The 19225-nt window shown below is 34.5% G+C and overlaps 3 protein-coding genes across 3 annotated transcripts; all 3 read right to left on the bottom strand.

Annotated features, from left to right (window-relative positions):
- Positions 1-7: 7 nt before the first annotated feature.
- LOC108202544 (acyl-CoA-binding domain-containing protein 4) lies at positions 8-8661 on the bottom strand. Its single transcript, XM_017370995.2, has 17 exons — positions 8461-8661; positions 8291-8352; positions 7745-7823; positions 7508-7660; positions 7332-7409; positions 7068-7172; positions 6677-6743; positions 6536-6597; positions 5604-5743; positions 5365-5491; positions 5168-5282; positions 4922-5010; positions 2290-2376; positions 1877-2206; positions 658-1188; positions 485-544; positions 8-292 (listed from the first exon to the last, which is right to left on the bottom strand). Exons 2-17 carry the CDS (start codon positions 8338-8340, stop codon positions 212-214), a joined length of 2154 nt encoding a protein of 717 aa, XP_017226484.1. The 5' UTR covers positions 8341-8352; positions 8461-8661; the 3' UTR covers positions 8-211.
- Positions 8662-10760: 2099 nt separating this feature from the next.
- Positions 10761-11247, bottom strand: LOC108202080 (monothiol glutaredoxin-S2). The gene has a single exon (XM_017370456.2). The coding sequence runs from the start codon at positions 11155-11157 to the stop codon at positions 10849-10851; it is 309 nt and encodes a 102-aa protein (XP_017225945.1). The 5' UTR covers positions 11158-11247; the 3' UTR covers positions 10761-10848.
- A 4294-nt stretch (positions 11248-15541) lies between these two features.
- On the bottom strand, positions 15542-16205 carry LOC108202016 (monothiol glutaredoxin-S2). The gene has a single exon (XM_017370377.1). It carries the CDS (start codon positions 16128-16130, stop codon positions 15822-15824), a length of 309 nt encoding a protein of 102 aa, XP_017225866.1. The 5' UTR covers positions 16131-16205; the 3' UTR covers positions 15542-15821.
- Positions 16206-19225: the final 3020 nt, after the last annotated feature.

Consider the following 19225-nt stretch of genomic DNA (forward strand, 5'->3'; position numbering starts at 1 on the left):
TTTGCTCTTTACTCGTCAACCAAATAATTTGATAACTAGAAGTATCAAAAGCATTCCGGGGATGACACATTTGAGATTTGCAATTCTGTCTCGAATATACATAATGGGATGAGTTTCTCTAATTTACAATTTACAAGTTCACGAGATACTCTAGATCCCAAGAAATTAGCTCCAGCAACTATGTCAATTACTGTAATCGATACTGCAAGTCCTAGACATGGAATGGTTTTCTGGGAGTTGGTGCTCGATTCTCCAGTGACTGCAATCTTTGCTTGAGATGAAAAACTTCTACCTGCATTAGAAACCAAGTCAAATATAATACAAAACTAAATAAAAGAAGTAATCAGATTCGTAATCCAAAACTACAATATCATCATCCATAACATATTTAATAACATTGATTCTGATTGTTATTATATTATGAAAAAAATTCATTAAAATCGAAAAAAAGTCTTTGGTTGGGAGAAGATAGTTATGTTTAAACCTGCAGTTGAAATGCTCTTGCTCTTTCCCCAGCAAGGACTCCTCTAGTCGAATGAAGCTCCTGTATTATGATTTATGCAAATAATAATGAAAGCAGATGCATGTTATAAGTCACTTTATAAGAGAAGCTGATTCAAAAGAGTTATAATGAGATTTGTGCGTTTTGTGTTTTACCTTCTGAGTATCATCCAGCACCGCCTTGAGAAAAGCTACGTCATGCTCAAGCCTTACATTGTCAGAGTGGACAATATTTGATAGGCTGTTGGCCTCTTCTTGTGACAATTCTATTGTGGTCAGCTTTTCTCTTAGCATTTCATTCTCCTTTATTGTTTCGGCTAATTTTCTTTCCATTTCCTGTTTGCTTCTCAGAACATTAGACAAGTTCTTCTCAGCAGCTTCCCGGCTACCTGATGCAACAGCCAATTGTCCTTCCAGAATTCCGTTCTTTTTAGACAAGGCAGCCAGTTTAGCTTCATACACCTGATATGCACTTGGTTGAGCTGGAAATTGGCCTGATTTGCCTTCAGATTCTTGGACTTCAACTACGTTAATACTATCGGACAAAAGGCTCACGTTTACATTTTTAACAAGCGTGTCCAAGTTTTCAGGCTCGGATATTGACGACGTCTCTTCCCAACTGATTTTACCGCCACCAGAGTTTGCCTGAATACCGGCTTCTGATTGTTTCCTTGTGTGCTCAATCACCTAAAATTTACATAATTTGTTTAGTCAGAATAATATTTATTTTAGTTGCCAAGTCAGAAAACTAAATTTAGATCCCTAAAGGTAGCATCATGATTCATAATCATACTATAATATCAGATAAATGTTATTGGGTTTTTCTAAGCACTCATATCCAGTGCTTACTAGTTTCTACACATGTACATTTGCGCACTTAATGGCTTAAAGCTAGAATGCAATTAGCTAAGCCCAACAACAAGTAATAAAAACTGATGTAACTACTGCCTTCAACTCTGAATCAGATTAAGGCGAAAAAGTAATGAGGTACGCAACATGGTTGAAAAATATTACTCACTCTTGTCCCATATTACATCAGGCACATGCCTCTGGCACAAACTTAGACGTACAAAGATAATACTTCCATGTGATATTTTCATTCTTTGCATTATTTAATATTTAGTATTAGGATTATCATTCACTGAAAAAAGCTAGAGCTTACTTTTTCGTTCAAACCAAAATTACAAAACCACTGTGTGCAAATTTATCTTTTGTACACCTTAAAATGCTTGACGAGCTCACATAAAATAGGATGAAGGTAGTAGTATCCTTTGGGAAAACTGGATTAGACTCCCAGCATACTTTGTCTATGGAGGACAAGTAAAACATGGAAGTATGGAGCTGTCACTAGATAGAGATTGTTCATCAAACTAACCTGTGAAGTTTCATCTTCCCAGTTCTGTGTTATCTTCATGACCAATCTCTCGTCCTCATTATGAAGTTGCTTTCGGAGAGACACATTGCCAGGATTTGGATGAGAGAGCAAGGACTCCGACAAAGACCTTCTCCCTGAACCATGTTGGTCAATTGCAGATGCTATGTTTTGTCTCCCAACAGAATCTAGTGGAGCATGTAAATTATTGCTTCCTAGTGTAGCTGGACCTACTGATGAGCGATTATCATGTGTCAATGGCACTTTAGGTTTAGTAGGAGCCAAGCGCCTCCCTGCAACTGATTCATTTCTTTCAATGGTCAGCACTTCAACCTGAAAAATAAACATGCCTAAATGTTAGTAATCATTTTATCCTTTTCTAATTATTTTGTAAGGATTTCCTTTCTGTCTTCCACCTGATCAGATGGTTCCTTTTTGGATCCCCCAAATGCAACAAGGAAGTCTCCTCTTTCCTTGTTCTGAACAAGCACAAGGCTAAATCCCTGTAAAACAGTATTACACAGTAAGTATCCGTTGATAACAAAAAAGTACCAATTTATAATTTTCATTTCAAAACAATACTTGATTGCAGAAATATTGAGCAAAATGCAATTCTGAAGTTGTATTCTCTCATTTGTCAAAAATATATATTGGACTACCAACAATCTCTAAGATATGCTCCCCTCATCAAAAACTTCATTACAATTTTTTGGCAAGGCAATAAAAATTATCAGAAGAGAGACAGAACAGGATCGAGTAGGACAAAAAGCCTGCCAAGATGATATTTGTGACAGGTCATTTTCCAAAAATGCGTCCTGCCAGAGACAATTTTCAAATCCGAATTCCTAGACAAAGTGTGTATGGGTTTACGAGACTCTTCTAATACATAAGAGCTCCTCAGTTCAAATAGCCTTGGCTGGTAATGGTACAAAAATATTAATGGGTACCATCAGAAAGTGCTCAAAAAAAAAAAAAAAAAAAAAATCCCACATGTGAAGCGGATCTGTTCGTAAACAACCTTTTTAAACAAGAAATTTCTAATTCAAACAGGAAGGTGTGCTTGACTAATTTATTAGTCTCTCCTGTTTAAAAGACTGAGCTTGTTAATTAAAAGCCTGGCTCACTCCATTCAAAACCATGGAAATCTGTAAACAAATCAATCCTCTTATGAACAAGCTTGACCTGAAGCAGATTAAATATACTGCATGTGACCTCTCTAAGAAAGTTCGAGCTCAAACACATTCAAGATCTCATTAATGCAGAACTGCAACTCTCTAGCACTTCTGTTGACTTCTGTTAAAAACTCATTTTATCTCAATTTACCGTATTCACTACCCCTATATTGCCATCCCTAGTCTGCCGATCTGTCAATATGTCATACTTGCTATTGTTGCGAAGAAGACTTGCACAAATTTCTTGCTCCTTTGAGCTAGAAATGGCTTTGCTCGAAGGCTCTGTTGGTTGAAGGAAAATTACTTAGTTTCAAATATAATTTCCTACAAAATATTTTTCATGAAAATTATCCCTGCAATGTTATTTCGGATCTGGATTTTTTTCCTGAAGTCTTATCTAATAAAAATTATGAGAAATGATGAAAATGTAACAAATCAAAAAAATTAATCCTTTTCTGAAAAGGGCGACTTATCTTCTTCAGAATCATAGCATCTTTTTGGATTTTCCTGGTGAAAAACATTTTTATACATATCTACAGTATTCACTAAACTAAACACACATGGGAAACAGGAATCCCCCCCCCCCCCCCCCCCCCCCCCCCAATATATCAAACAAACGTCTATCTTCCTGAAACTAGGCAAACACCATAAAATAAGGAAGATATTTTTCATTGGATAAACAAACAGAGCCCAAGTGGCCCTTTGATATATACTAGTTCAGTCAAGGTTATGCAACTAGTTAAAGGGGTTTTATATCAAAGTGCCCACCAAACTCGTTAAAATGTATCAAGTATCTACCCGATCTCCACAGCGACTCATTTAACATACTAAAATAATAATATATATCACCCTGTGTCACCTTGTTAACTTTCCGCTAATCTTTTAACGGAAGTGCTGTGTTGGACAATGACGTGTATTTCTTTGCTCCGTTACTGTTTTGATTTTACATGTTTTGAAAATGGGTACTTAATTAAAAGGGTACGTTAATGTCTATAATTCTTGTACTCTTTCAATTGCGACCGGTGACTCATCATAAGAGTTAGCAAATTCATACATAGTCTTTGATATGCAACTATGCAGGTTGTTATCGACACCTAATTCTTTGAAATGTTAGCTGAAGAAGGGAGTTTGCTTGGTTCAGTATTATGTTCAGGGTTCTTTCATCATAATAGCGTCGTATTTACAGTGTCTCCGAGCTCCGTCACACAGGCCAGGGGTACTGCATCCTTTACGGAGAGGCACTTAAGTTTGCTGATAAACGCTAAAGACCAGAAAAGATATACGCCTAATATATACATACATGAGACCATGCCTGCAGTCTAGTCGAATGTACCAGTTGTTATGTGCCAACTCATCAAGGAATTACACGTCATTGTCCAGCACAGCACTTCCGTTAAAAAATTAATGTAAAGTTAACGGAATGATATATATTATTATTTAAGGGGCTTAAATGAGTCGTCGTGGAGATTGAGTAGGTACTTGATACATTTTAACGAGTTGGGTGAGCATTTTGATATAAAACCCCTAGTTTAAAGTAAAGAGAAATAAGCTCATAAGAGGATTTGAAACATAATATTTAAAGTACTTGCATGCATGGTACATGGTCCGATATATGTTAGAAGACACAAGGTAATCACATACTACTGCAGAACTAACAATGACTGATAAAACTCAAGATGATGTCAACATTGCACAAAAGAAAGTTCTACTCATTCACCAGACACTAAACAGCAACAAATGCATGTTTACATACACTGGGCAGTAAAAAATAAATTAATGAATACAAAAGATAAAGTATTTGAAGCTGTCACTGTGAGAATGATAAGGATAGCCTAAGACCAAGGACCAAAAGAAATTTCATAAAGTAAAGATTCACCTTGTTGCTGGTGATAGAAGATTGCTGCGATGCAACAGCAACAGACCACTCTTGTTTCAAGACATCAAATACTAGAGTCTCTGCATGCCCTGTATTAAAATAATAAAATATCTTCATCAGATAATATATACACCAGCTTTCAGAAATTCATTGGGCCTAATAAATGGCGTCACACACTTGCAGAGTAGTTGGCTTTAAAATTTCTATTATGTCGTTACAGAAAAAGTAATGAAGTGCAGATCATACGTTTTTTACGGCTGCCACCACCAGCAATGTACCATTTTGTTCCAAACAGAACACCACAACAACCAGCCCTAGGTGATGGATGGAAAGTTCGTATTTTAATTCTTGACCATATCATCTACAAAGAGATAATATTTAATTAATCAGAATCTCGACATGATATCGTGAATTGAAAAGTCTAGGAACAGAATTTCACAAACCGTCTCAAAGTCAAGCGAGAACAGATCATTTAGCGTTCTAGACTTTGTTGCTCCGCCAAAAATTAGAAGTGTTTTATCTTCATGAAGAGCTGCAACGTGATTGGATCTTGGGCACGGTATAGTCCCTCTATCAATGTCATGCGAGTCCCAAAATAATTAGTCAAAGGCTGATACAGTTAACACAATGGAAAATCACAGAAACTATGGAGAACTAAAAACAGGTACTCACTGCCACTTACTTGCTTTGGAGGGGAAGCCATGTCAAAGACTTCAAATCAAACATATGTAGATCATTTAGTTTCCTACGTTTAGCATCTTCACCGCCAAAAAGAATCAAAACAGAGCTAGCCCTAACTACTGTGTGACCACTGCGAGCTGCCTGCAGAGGAAGTGTTGATTATTAACATGGGACTACAAGAAGTTCAATAAAATACTCCCTGTTGGCTATAATATCAGAAGATTGCTGCCATAAGATAAAAAAGTGATAAATTTTAAAGATAAAGATCACTGCTTTGGGTGTGGGATTACTATTGGTTTAAGACCAGGGAAACATAAAGTTCTCTACTACTCAGACATTCAGTGTCACTGCCTCAGTTAATCACGTGACTAGCAGCCTGCAATAATGATTGAAAGATACAAATAGGAGAAGTCACTTTTAAATAAGGATCGAGTCAAAACTCTACCCTATCAAAACCCTCAAACAAACATAGATTCTAGGTCACAAATACTTTCTTAAAAGACATGCAATAAATAATACTGTCCCATTCAATTTGTCCATCAACAAGAAAACACGTTTTTACCAATTTACTATAAATATATTTTCTTTTCCATATCCACACTCCAATAATACTATATATGCTTAAAATTTTAACATATTTAGAGCTTAATCACCTTAGTAAATGAATGTGGAGTTGTGGACAGACATTTTAGGACAAGTAGAACAGGAAATATGGTCAAAATGAATGGGACAGAGGGAGCAGAAAGAATGAAATCAGCTGAGATAGCAATTAAGAGTTCATGCGCACCAATGGTCCTACTAGATATACTCAGAGAATAGTATACAATGTTCAGTCATACAAAAATTATCCCAAAGACTCATGACCACAGTCACACTTGATCCTTTTTGAAGACATACATATAAGGAATTATATGTGCAAAATGAAAAGTATACCGGAATATCTCCCTTGGCTTCCATAAGTGACCAGCATTCTGTTTCTGTGTCAAATGCCCACACTATGCAAAAAACAAAATGGTTATTCAAGAGCATATACGGAACAAGTAGCAGGTTTCCACAGATGAACAGATACGCAACCTGAAATTCGATCACTTGCTGGATCAGTTTTTCCACCAACCATCAGCGCCTTCTTCCCCCAAGACACCTAGAATGCACAACCAGCAAAACAAGCGCATAAACACGTCCTCAATAGGCTCTCACATACACATCCTATATTATTCATTATTGAGGCAGAACCAAAAAAGTACATGCACCTCAGGGTACTTCAATTCGTAGTTGAATTATTATAAATATAAATTGTGATCCTTTCACACAATCTGCCATTATGATTCTCATTCACACACAAGATTAAGAAACTTTGTAATATTGCATGTTCAAAAATACTGTATTAAACATGACGTTAAAAGTTAGATTTGCAATGGGTGAAAGCTTCTACTAAAGAAAGCTTAAATGAATATCTGTCTCATACCAAACTATGACCCTTGCATGCAGGTATCTTCAGCGGTAGACTAGTTGGAGAAAGGTATAACTTTGATGAAGCAGTGGTCCATGAAAATCTGTCGAAGTTAAAAACCTGAAGAGAATAATAAAACAAAGTAAAATTACAACAGATACTCCAAAGACAACCACATAAAACAAATCATATTGCAAATCCAATTTGAACAAGAAGCCTCCAATTAAGCAAGAACAACTATATGACCTACAAAAACTACAGAAACATAGGATCTTGTACCTGAACATCCTCTAACAATCCATGTCCAGATTCCCCACCAACCACCACCATCTTGTTCCCAATAACAGCTGCAGCATGCTAATCAAGGGAAAAGTAAATACAAGTAAATTAATTACAGCTATATATTGAACAATTGATATCTTAAATCATAAAACTAAAATTTAGTTATAATATACATTTAGACGTGGTGCAGGCTTGTCCCCAGAAGTTGATAACACCATCCAATTCTCACTGTTCCCTGAAGTGCAACTACTAAGTTCAGGAGCCGCAGATAAAGGCTGGCAGTTAGTCTCATCAGGATTATTTGTTGCAGCTGCACTACTTTCACTCTGCAATTCATGAATAGCTTAATGCTGGAATTAATGTCGAGAAATTAACAAAAAAAAGAGAGAATAAAATGGTCATAAAATTACATTAGAATTAGAGTTGCTCATGCGTTTAGGGTGTCTTATGGGTGTCCCCTGAGCCGAATCCGAAAGCTGAACTTTCAATCTGAGACCAAAAAGTTGCAAATACAATAAACCCAATGTCGACCAAAACATTCCACATAATGTACAATACCAAACATACTTCCAAATACGTTTTGCTTTGCAGTATCAGAAAAAACATTTAAATGATGCAAAGTGCGATAAAAGAATAAACAAAACACACACTTGCACATATGACATATGGATCATGTTTCCGGGTTTTCTAAAACACATTTAAAAGATGCAAATTGTAATGGTAGAACACACACACACAAAAAAATACACAAAATATAAAGATTAGCTTTGTTGCAGAAAAAGGCCCATACATAAATAAATCTTTATCCCAAAGCATCACAAACTTTCAAATACAAAAGAATCATATACACATAAAGAAAAAAAAACTAATTAATCTCTCTAAATCTACACATAAAAGTAAACACAAATAACCAAAACCACACACACTAACACACACACACAAGGTGTAATTTTCACCTCCCAATCTTCATTCTTCTCCTTGAAAACCCAAACATCTTCCTGTACATTAATAAACTTCACTGCAAAAAACATAAACAACCAAAAAAAGACTTATAAGAAACTAAAAAAACACAATCTTTTTCAACTAAGAAACAACAATAAGTGCACAAAAACACCAGCATTATTACCTCAAAGCTAGGGTTCCAACTCACACTAAAACAAGGGGGATCAAAACGACAACTACACTGTCGTTTTGATGGTTCTCAGCTCACTCCTCCTAATCTTGACAGCTATTTACCAGTAGAGATATACACACAAATATGTTTGTGTGTGTGTCTAGTGGGCGCAGGTTAGCAAAAGTGATTTGTCTTTTGTATGTACTTGGGATTCACATGGATTACGTAAACCTGGGTTTAATAATGACGTTGCTGACGTGGAAGGTGTTCTAACATGAGCCGAGGTTGGAGGCGTAGGTTAGCAAGTGGAAAGGACTGTTTGGTCAGTTGTGTTTTTTACTTTAAGAGGACGAGGTGAGGTTTTCGAGCAGAGTGTGTAATAAATGCGTGCGGTAAAGTTGGGGAGTGTTTGTGGGGCCTTGTTTCTCTTCTTGGGACTTGTGAGTTGAGATTTTATAATCTCACTTTTGTGTCCGAACAGGGGCCCAGATGTATAATGGGCCTAGTTGGTACTGAAATTTGGTTATATGGGCTACAGATACAAATCTCCCTTTTAACTACTTGGTCTGCGGGCCTGTGTTTAACTTTTGACACATAAGCTATCACATATGTACGGGCTTGTGATACTGTTAGCTGGTGATTAAATGGATGATAATTAGGTCGGATCAGGTGATATATTCTGTATCGTATTGAAATTCAGTCATATTAAAATTTGATTCGAATTTGAAAAATGTTTGAAAATAAATATGTAAATCCGATCCGACGAATTTCAGATAGGATCTGGATATATCTGAAATTTGAAAATTTTGAATTAAATATCCGAAATACCTGAAAATCGATATTTGAAATTTAAAAATTAAAATTTAATTCAATAATAGCACTCTAATAGTAAACACTATTGAAAAATAAGCATATGATCGACATCAATTAATAATTATTCAAAATCTCATAAAATTTATGATTTGAAAAGAGACTCTACCTAATTTATAGTTTTCATTTAAAATTATAGTTTCTATTTGAAGAAATGTATCTATATGTATAAATGGATTTTATTTAAATGATATAAGATATTGAGTGACTGATCCGTCAGAATTGAACTATAAAACTTGTTTAATATTACTTTTAGACAAGAACAATAAAACATATTTATAATTATTGAATTAAAAAAGATATATTATAAAAGCGACCTCTCAAAATCGACACACACACAAGAATATGGATGGCATGTCAAATATACTATTTGAAAATTTGTGTAATATATCTATTTCTAGTTTATATACTTTTATTCTATAGATAATACATTTTATATAAAATAGAAGGTAAATAAGGAAATTTTAGTTAAAAATTTTAAAGTGCAAGTGTTCTAGAAAATTATAATATGATTCGAATTTTTGAATAATTACATAGTATTAGCTAAATGCTAATGGGAAATAGAATGTAATCAAATGAGTGAAAATAAAGGAAAATAATAGAGAGTTTGGGAATAAGAGTGATCGGAAATCGTCCAAAACCCACGACTTTTATAAATTGAAACTAATAGTTCTGTTGGCGACCAAATTTCGTTGGCGGGATAGTCATTACATTATAAAATCCTGATCAATTTATAAAAATCTTATTCATAGTGGTATAAGAATAATTATTATTAGAAAAAATTATATGATGATAACCAAATTATGATATTGTGATGTTTGATATCTCTGATATTCGATTAAAAGAAGTTTCGCTTATTAACAAAAAGTATAGATAACAATAATATAATTTAAATGTATCATATATGTGGTCGTTTGGGAAAACTTAAAAAATTATCATATATATGAACCAAAGTAAAGAAGTGGTCCTAGGATTGAGAAGTAAATTAAGAGATTAAACTGTTAAGGAAATGAGTAAAAGTCTTCAAACAAAAGCTGACATTCTCAACTTTTTATAACTGCTTCTAACTTTTTTTCACAAACGAGCTAAGAAAAATAGAAGACGGCTTCTTATCGGAAAAAGCCAGCTTTTGTCGAACATGCACTATATATGTCTTTTGCTCCCAATTTCAATACGTACGTTTTTCTTTATATATACATCAAATTATGGCTTTGCCGAATAGTGTATTGCGATATGATTATACAGTTCGACAGAGCACACAAGTTCATAATATATAAATATTTTTCATATAGATGATAGCACAGATCAGCTTATACAAAAGGGCCGATGGATACATATAATAGACATGGATGCAATATAGCTTCACTAGAACACTCACTCTAGGGAATATATATTTCTTAGCTAACTATACCGAACACTTGCACTTTGCACGTAAAAAGCAATTATTTAGAATCAGTGCTGGATTTATATAATCATTACTCAACATAGTATTATGAGAGTAAAGTATTAATGTTGGTTTTTACAATGAAATTAAACCCACATAGCTCCGGCTCGGGTAAGCATAGGCCTTAAGTTACGTTGGAGGTGAAGAGTCATGACTTCATTGGCTCCTCCCACAAGTTCACCACCAATAAACACGGCTGGCACCACCGGATTGCGGCCCAGCATTGCCAGCGCAGTCTCGATCTCACGGCCTCTAGGGATCTCATCAAGCTCGTAAACAACAGGATTAACTCCAAAATCATGCAAGAGTGACTTGACAGTGTGGCTAATGCAGCAATTAGTCTTGCTAAAGATCACTACCAACCTCTCGGACACCATACTCGTAACCCTCTCCATCGAAGAATGTTGAGATTGATTATGTATGTAGTGTGTGAAATGTGTGTATAGATGTTGAGATTGTTATGCAGTTAAGTTGTGAGGAAGTTGAAGAGGCAAGGAACGGTATATATAGGGTTGGTGAAGGTGGCGAGTTGGGCAGTGATGTGTTGATTTTTTTTATAAAGATGGGAATGTGTTGGTATGGATAAAGATGGATTTAATTTGTAGCTAGCACATATACGACATACGATAAAAAAGAAAATGCACGATAACGAATCTCTGCGTACGGAAATGTTGGTATTAATAAAATATTTAAAAAAAACTATGTGTTAAATGTCTGGTATATTTATTATAGCACCAGTAAAACATTTCATCTTAATTATCATTTTATTTTGTCATTTTATTTTGTGAAAAATTTGTATCATATTTTATCATTTTATGTTCCTGTTTGAGAATTAGAGGTTAATGTCAATGTACTGAATTAATTAGATGTTCTGATTTGATTAGTAGATTGGAGTAGCATTTTTTTGTAAAACTATTTGGTAATTAGTTGATTGATTAGATTTTCTGACCTAAACTAAAACCTTTAACGTAAAAAACTCCTCAAAATAGACTTTCTAAATTGGCTTTTTAGATCCAAAACTCTATTTCAATTCACTAAGTATCAAAAACTAACATTAACTAATTCTAATGGTCAAACTTTTAAAACACCTCAAAACCTCTAACCCAAAAAAACTCATCAAAATAGTCTTTTCTATATTAGCTTTTTAAATATAAACCTCTATTTTAATCCACTAACTGCCAAAAACTAACGAGTTAATTCTGATAGTCAAACTTTTAAAACACCTCAAAATCTATAATTCTGTCCAAAACCTCTAACTTCCACGCAAACACTACATATAACACTACTCTTATACATATACTAGCCAGAAGCCAGGCGGAAAAGTCCTGCACAAACATTCACTATAAGCAATACTGTGTGAGCTAATTGTGGTCCTTGCCGACTTTTAGCGTAATTTTCAGCATATATGCTGAGTTTATAAATGGAGAAAGAATTATTCATCCAATTGAAATCTTTATATATATTTCTCTCTCGCAGGGGACCGTATATGCTGGAACAAACGTAAAAGCTTGATAAAAACAAGAAAGAGGAGAATGTAGAATAAAATTTCGATATTGGTCAGTGATGAACTAGTGATAAACTGGTTAGCACTGTTCAGACAAAGGGGAGGCCATAAAGATTAAGGGGACCCTGGTACGTACGGAGTGATATACGTACATATATGCTTTACATGATCATTCGGTCGTCAACTGGATTAATCTCTTCGTATTCACTCCTTGATGTGTATGTGCAGCTAAATATGCAAACAAATCAGTATGTTACAGCGAATTCTATACCGAGAAAAATTTGTGATGTTTTTTTTGAACTAATAACGAATGTCTAAAATTGTGATATTTTGAAGAACCTACTACTCTGAGCTAAAATGAAGGGAATTTTCTATCGTAAATTGACATACATCTTATTTGAGCTTAAAATTCGCATAAAAAGGCTGTATTTTTGTTGTGATGAAATAAAAGAAATATCAGAAAGATTGAATGTAGGCCGAGTGTACAGCAAAAGAGTACAACTGATCTTATGATTGCACTCAGGTCACAAGGTATATATTAATCAGTTTCTCCCAAAAGGCTAAAATACACAAATTACATCATGACATAAATGGGGTGACTTAAATACAGTCCAGCTCCCAGAAGCATCACTTTATATGAGAAGTACTTGTATAGACAAAGACAGACTTGCATGAAAGTAACTCGATGTTTATTTGGTCCCCGAATATATCTTATCTAAACTTTATAATATGACTTTGTTCAAATACATGTCAAGTAAACTTTCAAGTAAATTATCAAGTTTTATAAACATGGCGAATTTACGTAGGAATTTTCGAGATTTTGTGGGGAAGAAGATAAGCATCAGAAAAGAAGAGGGGCATGGCTGAGTCTAAAGAAGACTTCCAACAAGTTGATGCAGATAAGATGAAAACCTAATGCCATGGCGGTTCGTGGCATAACCATATCATTGTGCACAGAAGTGTATATATTCTAAAGGAACATAAATAAGTCTACAAAAGGAACATAGCACAAATCACATATATAGATTACCAACACGTACAGTCTCTGTCAAGAAACTAACAAGGCTGCAAAAAGATATTCTCCCAATTAGTCTTGCTTGTTGCACACTTTGAGCAGATTAATTGTATGTGGATTAGAGACGAAGATCTGGTTGTGCAGGCAATGTAAATTTTGTTCCTCGATCGGGAATAATTCTGCATTATCTTGATAACTACGTCTGTCTTAATTAGGATCACTGAGTAGCGGGCATGTGCTTGATACACAATCAATCGCATGCATTTTTTTCCCTTTCCGAATTTCACTGGCGCAGATTAATACTGACTCCTCGTCCATTTTCAAGAGATTAAAGTTCTTAACTGAGATTCAGCCGCTGCCCGCTGGAATTTTAAATTAAAAGACCACTCACCTCAGATGTATGTATGGGCATCAAAACGGGTTATGTGGAATAAATTTATTTAAAACAGGTCGGGTTTGTTTGTGTACAAAATTTAAACCCGTTGTAGATCGTCTCGGGATTAGGTTACACAAAGCCTACGTATTATGTGGGATAATTATATTTAAAATGCTAGGTGCAACATAAAATATGATTGTACATGATACATTTCGTTACTATACAAAAATAAGATCGATTTTATACTATACTACGATTTTGTGACTTACTAATATTTGACCTTTAAATTTATGATAGAGCATCTTAATATATATCAGGAGATTAATTACCAGTATATATAGTTTTGAATACTTATTCTACTTAATGAATTAAGTTAGCTGCCATATATTCGTGCACTATTTCAGCTCTATTTAGTGTATATTTGTTTCTATCAACTTTTTAATAAATTATTTTGTATATATATCGTAGAGCAAGGCAAGCGACGTTGGGAATGTTACTGATGTTGATAAAAGCAGGAGGGTAATGAGAGCACCGATTCCGAAGACCATGACATGAGTCATCCCTATATTGTTGTGATTAGGGGTGGTCCAGTTATTAAGGGATAATATTTAGCTTCATAAATGTAATTTGACTTCGTATGGATGTTTGAATGACGCGTGCTTTTTCTTTTGGTTCAAATATTTATTGAGATGTTTTTTAATGAAACTATGATATTGCATATTTATTTGTTGAATTGATTTATATTAGTTGAACTGTTTGTCAGAGTAGTAAAAGATATTGAACAGGATTTGGTGTTGAAAAAATTTGGATGTCATAAAATGGTTAGAATACAGCAAAATACAGCAGGCTAATTCCATATGAATTTCAAATTTACGACGGAACAATATGTCGTAAGTTCATGTTTTCCCCCAAACTATTGAAGGGACATTCAGTCGCAAGATTAAAGTTGCTCAAACAAAAATCCGGGAAAGACAACATACATATGACGGAATCTTTCGTCGTAAATTGGTTAACTTACGATAAATAGTACATCGTAAGATCAAAATTGTCCCAACAAAAATCTGGGACCCACAATGTACATACGACGGAAACTTTCATCGTAAATTGGTAAACTTACGACGGTTAAGACTACTTACGACACATGTTTGACGTTGTGACATTTTCTGAAACTTATTACTTGACCAAAAACGATGGAAATAGTCCGCCATAAATTACGAACTTACGATAAAAATGTGTCTTAATTTGTGTCGTAAAAATCCTGTTTCGTTGTAGTGATAGGTGTCCGTCAAAGGTGAAAAGGTATATCGCATATATTTTGAGGATTGAAACGATGGAATTGAAATAATGGGGAGCGACAGCTACACGGTAGTATTCTTTAAAGGCCATAAGCGTGATTTAACCTTTACTAATGTATATAACCTTAACTCACACAAAACATAACCTTTTTGTTGCCACAATGAATTAAGTAATTAACACTAAACAACTAAAAAAACTCTAACTTCTAAGTTCTTATGTTTGCATCCGTAATCGTCCAAATGCAATTAATAGCAACTTTTGTTGCTCGTGAAAATAGAGTTACCTTGTACCTAGCTAGTTGCAAACCACGTCTTTTTTATAAGTGATTTTATGAAGATATTGAAATTAAAAAGAATAATTGGCACGGCAATCCCCCCTATAGATAAATGCATGATGCTCAATCGAATTATTCGTGCCTGTAACTTTTTATTGGCTGTATATATTTTGTATGTGCTTATCATCTCAAAGATCTGCATGCTTCTAATCTGATCAGGTGCATAAGGTAGTTGATATTTTCTGCACGTCTGCTTGCAGTAGCTACGATAAAGCATGCATATAAGCAGTTTCTTCAATGGAAAATTCTGCAAATTAAAAAGAAAATCATATCCTTCATCATATATAGAAAATCAGCTCATTAAAAAGGCTGATGGGTACATATCATATAGGAACACCCACTTATTAATTAACAAGCTTCTTTAGAATACTCACTCTAGAGAAACTGATACACATTAATTAGTTAGCTACTCGGTGTAGTTTGCATGTGAAATGCAATTATTATTAGTCACTGCCGGGTTCATATATAGTCTCTTCATCATAGTAACGAAATGGTATTGTTGTTAACTTGTAGTATCTGTGAGTTGAGTTGAACCTAAAGCCACATAGCTCCGGCTCGGGTAAGCATGGGCCTTAAGTTGCGTTGGAGGTGAAGGCTCATCACTTCATTGGCTCCTCCTACAAGTTCACCACCAATAAACACGGCTGGCACCACCGGATCGCGGCCCAGCATTGCCAGGGCAGTCTCGATCTCACTGCCTCCAGGGATTTTATCGAGCTCATAAACAACGGGATTGACTCCAAAATCGTGCAAGAGTGACTTGACAGTGTGGCTAATGCAGCAGTTAGTCTTGCTAAAGATCACGACCGGCCTTTCGGACACCATACTCGTAACCCTCTCCATCGATGAATGATGATATCTCAAGATTGATTATGTAATGTATGAAGATTGGTGATAAGCAATTAAGTTGTGAGGAAGTTGAAGAGGCAAGGAGCGGTATATATAGGGTTGGTGAAGGTGGTGAGTTGTGTTGGATTTTTTATAAAGCTAAGGAATGTGCATCACTGTAATGGATAAAGATGGATTTTATTGGTAGCATATATACGACACACGATAAAAAAGAAATTGCACGATAACGAATCTCTGCATACGGAGATGTTCACGTGATGACCCATGGTACGGCTTCATATATGTTGGTGATGCAGTCAATATATTGTTCTTGGCCATCCTTCTATGATCTGCAACTTCTATTTCCACATGTAGACATGGTCATAGCAACTATGAATCGAAACTAATCTGTCGATTTAATGATTCAAGATTTACAGAGATTCATTGGAATTTTTTGGATTGATGAGAAATTTTTAGTCGAATCGAAATATAATCAGTAAAGTAATGAAATTTTCTAAAATTAGTCGGGACTAAGAATTGAAACTAATCGGTCGATCTACTGATTCAAAATTTATTGGGATTTATCGGAGGTTTTTTGGAAAAATCAGAAATTTTTAGTGAAATCGAAGCATAATTAGTAAATCGATGAAATTTTCTAAAATTAAAAAAAGAATTTTATTAAATCAGAGATTTAAAGAAAAACTATGAATAGGTCTTAATGTTTTCTCTAAAATGAAAGTTTTTACTCCTAACCCTAGTCTAGCCCTAATTCCTCAATGGGATGAGGTGAATTTTTGTTGAAGGATAATTTGATAAAAAAAATTAAAATGTGTGAAAAAGATAACAAACTACATAGAAAAAGAAAGGCGAGTATGATGATTAAGCGATACTTGTCAGCTAATTGTGGTCCTTGGCGACTTTTACATGTAATTTTCAGGCATATATGCTGAGTTTTTAAATGGAGAAAGAATTATTCATCCTATTGAAATCTTTATATATATTTCTCTCTCATATGGGACCATATTTCGAACGAAGAGCTGCCTAGAACTAACATAAGGTTAATAAAAACAAGAAAGAGGAGAATGTAGAATAAAATTTCGATATTGGTCAGTGATGAACTAGTTTGCACGACAAGGATCACTGGGACCTCGGTACGAACGGAGTGATAAACATATTTTACATAATATATATATACACACACATAATAATTGGGTACTCATCTAGGTAGGTCAAGTAAAACACACAAATTACATTATGACATAAAGAGGGTGACATAAATACAGTCTAGCTCAGTAGCTCCCGTATTTTAAAAATCTTAAAAGTAGAATCACTTTCTATGAGAAGTACTCATGCAGACAAGAAAGGCTTACATGAAAGTAACCCAGTGTTTGTTTGGTCCCCAAGCTTATCTTATCTAACTTTATAACCCACCTTTGTGCATGTATGTATGCATCATCTGGCCAATTTCTTACGTTTTTCATTTTTGGATGTCTCGTACTATGTACTGTGATGTTTGTAATTCGAGTAGAGCAGCTCGAGCGTTTAATTAAATCCAACTCTGCTTGAACTCGTATATGAGTCGAGTTTAAATAAGATTTTATATCGGTTTATTTGATTAAATGAGCCACGTTGATGTAAATGTTTATACTTGATTAAGTGTAAAACTAAACGAGCTGGCTCGATCGATTAATTAAAAACAGCTTATTTCTCGAGTTTGTATAAGAGTCGAGCTCAAATAAGATTTCATATATGCTTGTTTATTTAAACAAGCCACATTGATGTAGAGGTTTAGACTCGATGGTTAGAACCGGCTCGTTTAACTAAAAGAGCTCGCTCGGTTCGAGTCGAGTTCGAGCTGAGGTTTTGACTCGATTAAGTTAAACAAGACAACTCGCCCAACTCAATTAACCTTGATTCTAATTATGCCCGGTTCGAAACTCAACTCGCTCAGCTCGGATTACCGCCCTACTTCTTATTATTTATATTTTAAAATTTATCAGAAATAATAAAATTTTATAATTAAAAATTAACTATATTCATTACTTTCTTCTGATATACTCAATTTATACATTAAATATCAATCATTAGTATCCACTTTACCAATTTCTTTTGTTTCTCTAGCATTTTTATACATTTTTTCTAATTTACATGCCCAACCTATCTGTGAACAGATGAAGGGGGAGGAATTACCGTTTTCTCTAATACATTCTCTCATGAAACTCGAGGTCTAACATTTGTATTTTGGGTCGTGAATATTTATATATGCATTATATGTGGAGCCTATGCTAGATCTGAATAATCAATAAGAAGTTGTATTTAGAAAATTTATCAAAACTATCACATTTTTTAAGTTTTTTGCTATTTTACTATCTTTTGAAAATATTGTAAAAATACTAATTTTTCAGAAAATATTTGCAAAAATACGATCTTCAACTAGATGCAACCAAATGCAACTTGAGTTAATTGGTCCGCATGAATTACAAATATAGTTGCACCTGATTGCAAGTATAGTTGCATGTGATTAACGGGTGCATATAGTTTTTTTGCAAATATTTTCAAAAGTATGATACTATTACAAAATATTTGAAAAAAACATAATATTTTTGCGAAAAATGTTTTGGACTGAGTATTTATGAGAAAACCGAAAACCCCTTGTATTTGTATCTTTCAGTCGGTACCTGTCATCTAAAATTCGGGTTGCACACAATCGTGGCGAAATTTTGTAGGATATTGTGAGATTTTGTGGGGAGAAGATAAGCATCAGAAAAAGAAGAGGGGCATGGCTGAGTCTAAAGAAGACTTCCAACAAGTTGATGCAGATAAGATGAAAACTTAATGCCATGGCGGTTCGTGGCATCGCCATATCATTGTGCACAGTTCAGGAGTGTATATATTCTAAAGGAACATAAATAAGTCTACAAGGAACATTTCACAAATCACATATATATATATATATTACCAACTCGTACAGTCTCTGTCAAGAAACTAAAGATATTCTCCCAAATCATGCTTGTGGCATACTTTGAGCAGATTAATTGTATGTGATTTAAAGACCCCAAGATCTTCTTGTGCAAGCCATGTAAATTTTGTTCCTCGATCGGGAATAATTC

The sequence above is a fragment of the Daucus carota genome, chromosome 9, assembly GCF_001625215.2.
Source record: "Daucus carota subsp. sativus chromosome 9, DH1 v3.0, whole genome shotgun sequence".
In the NCBI taxonomy this organism is placed as follows: Eukaryota; Viridiplantae; Streptophyta; class Magnoliopsida; order Apiales; family Apiaceae; genus Daucus; species Daucus carota.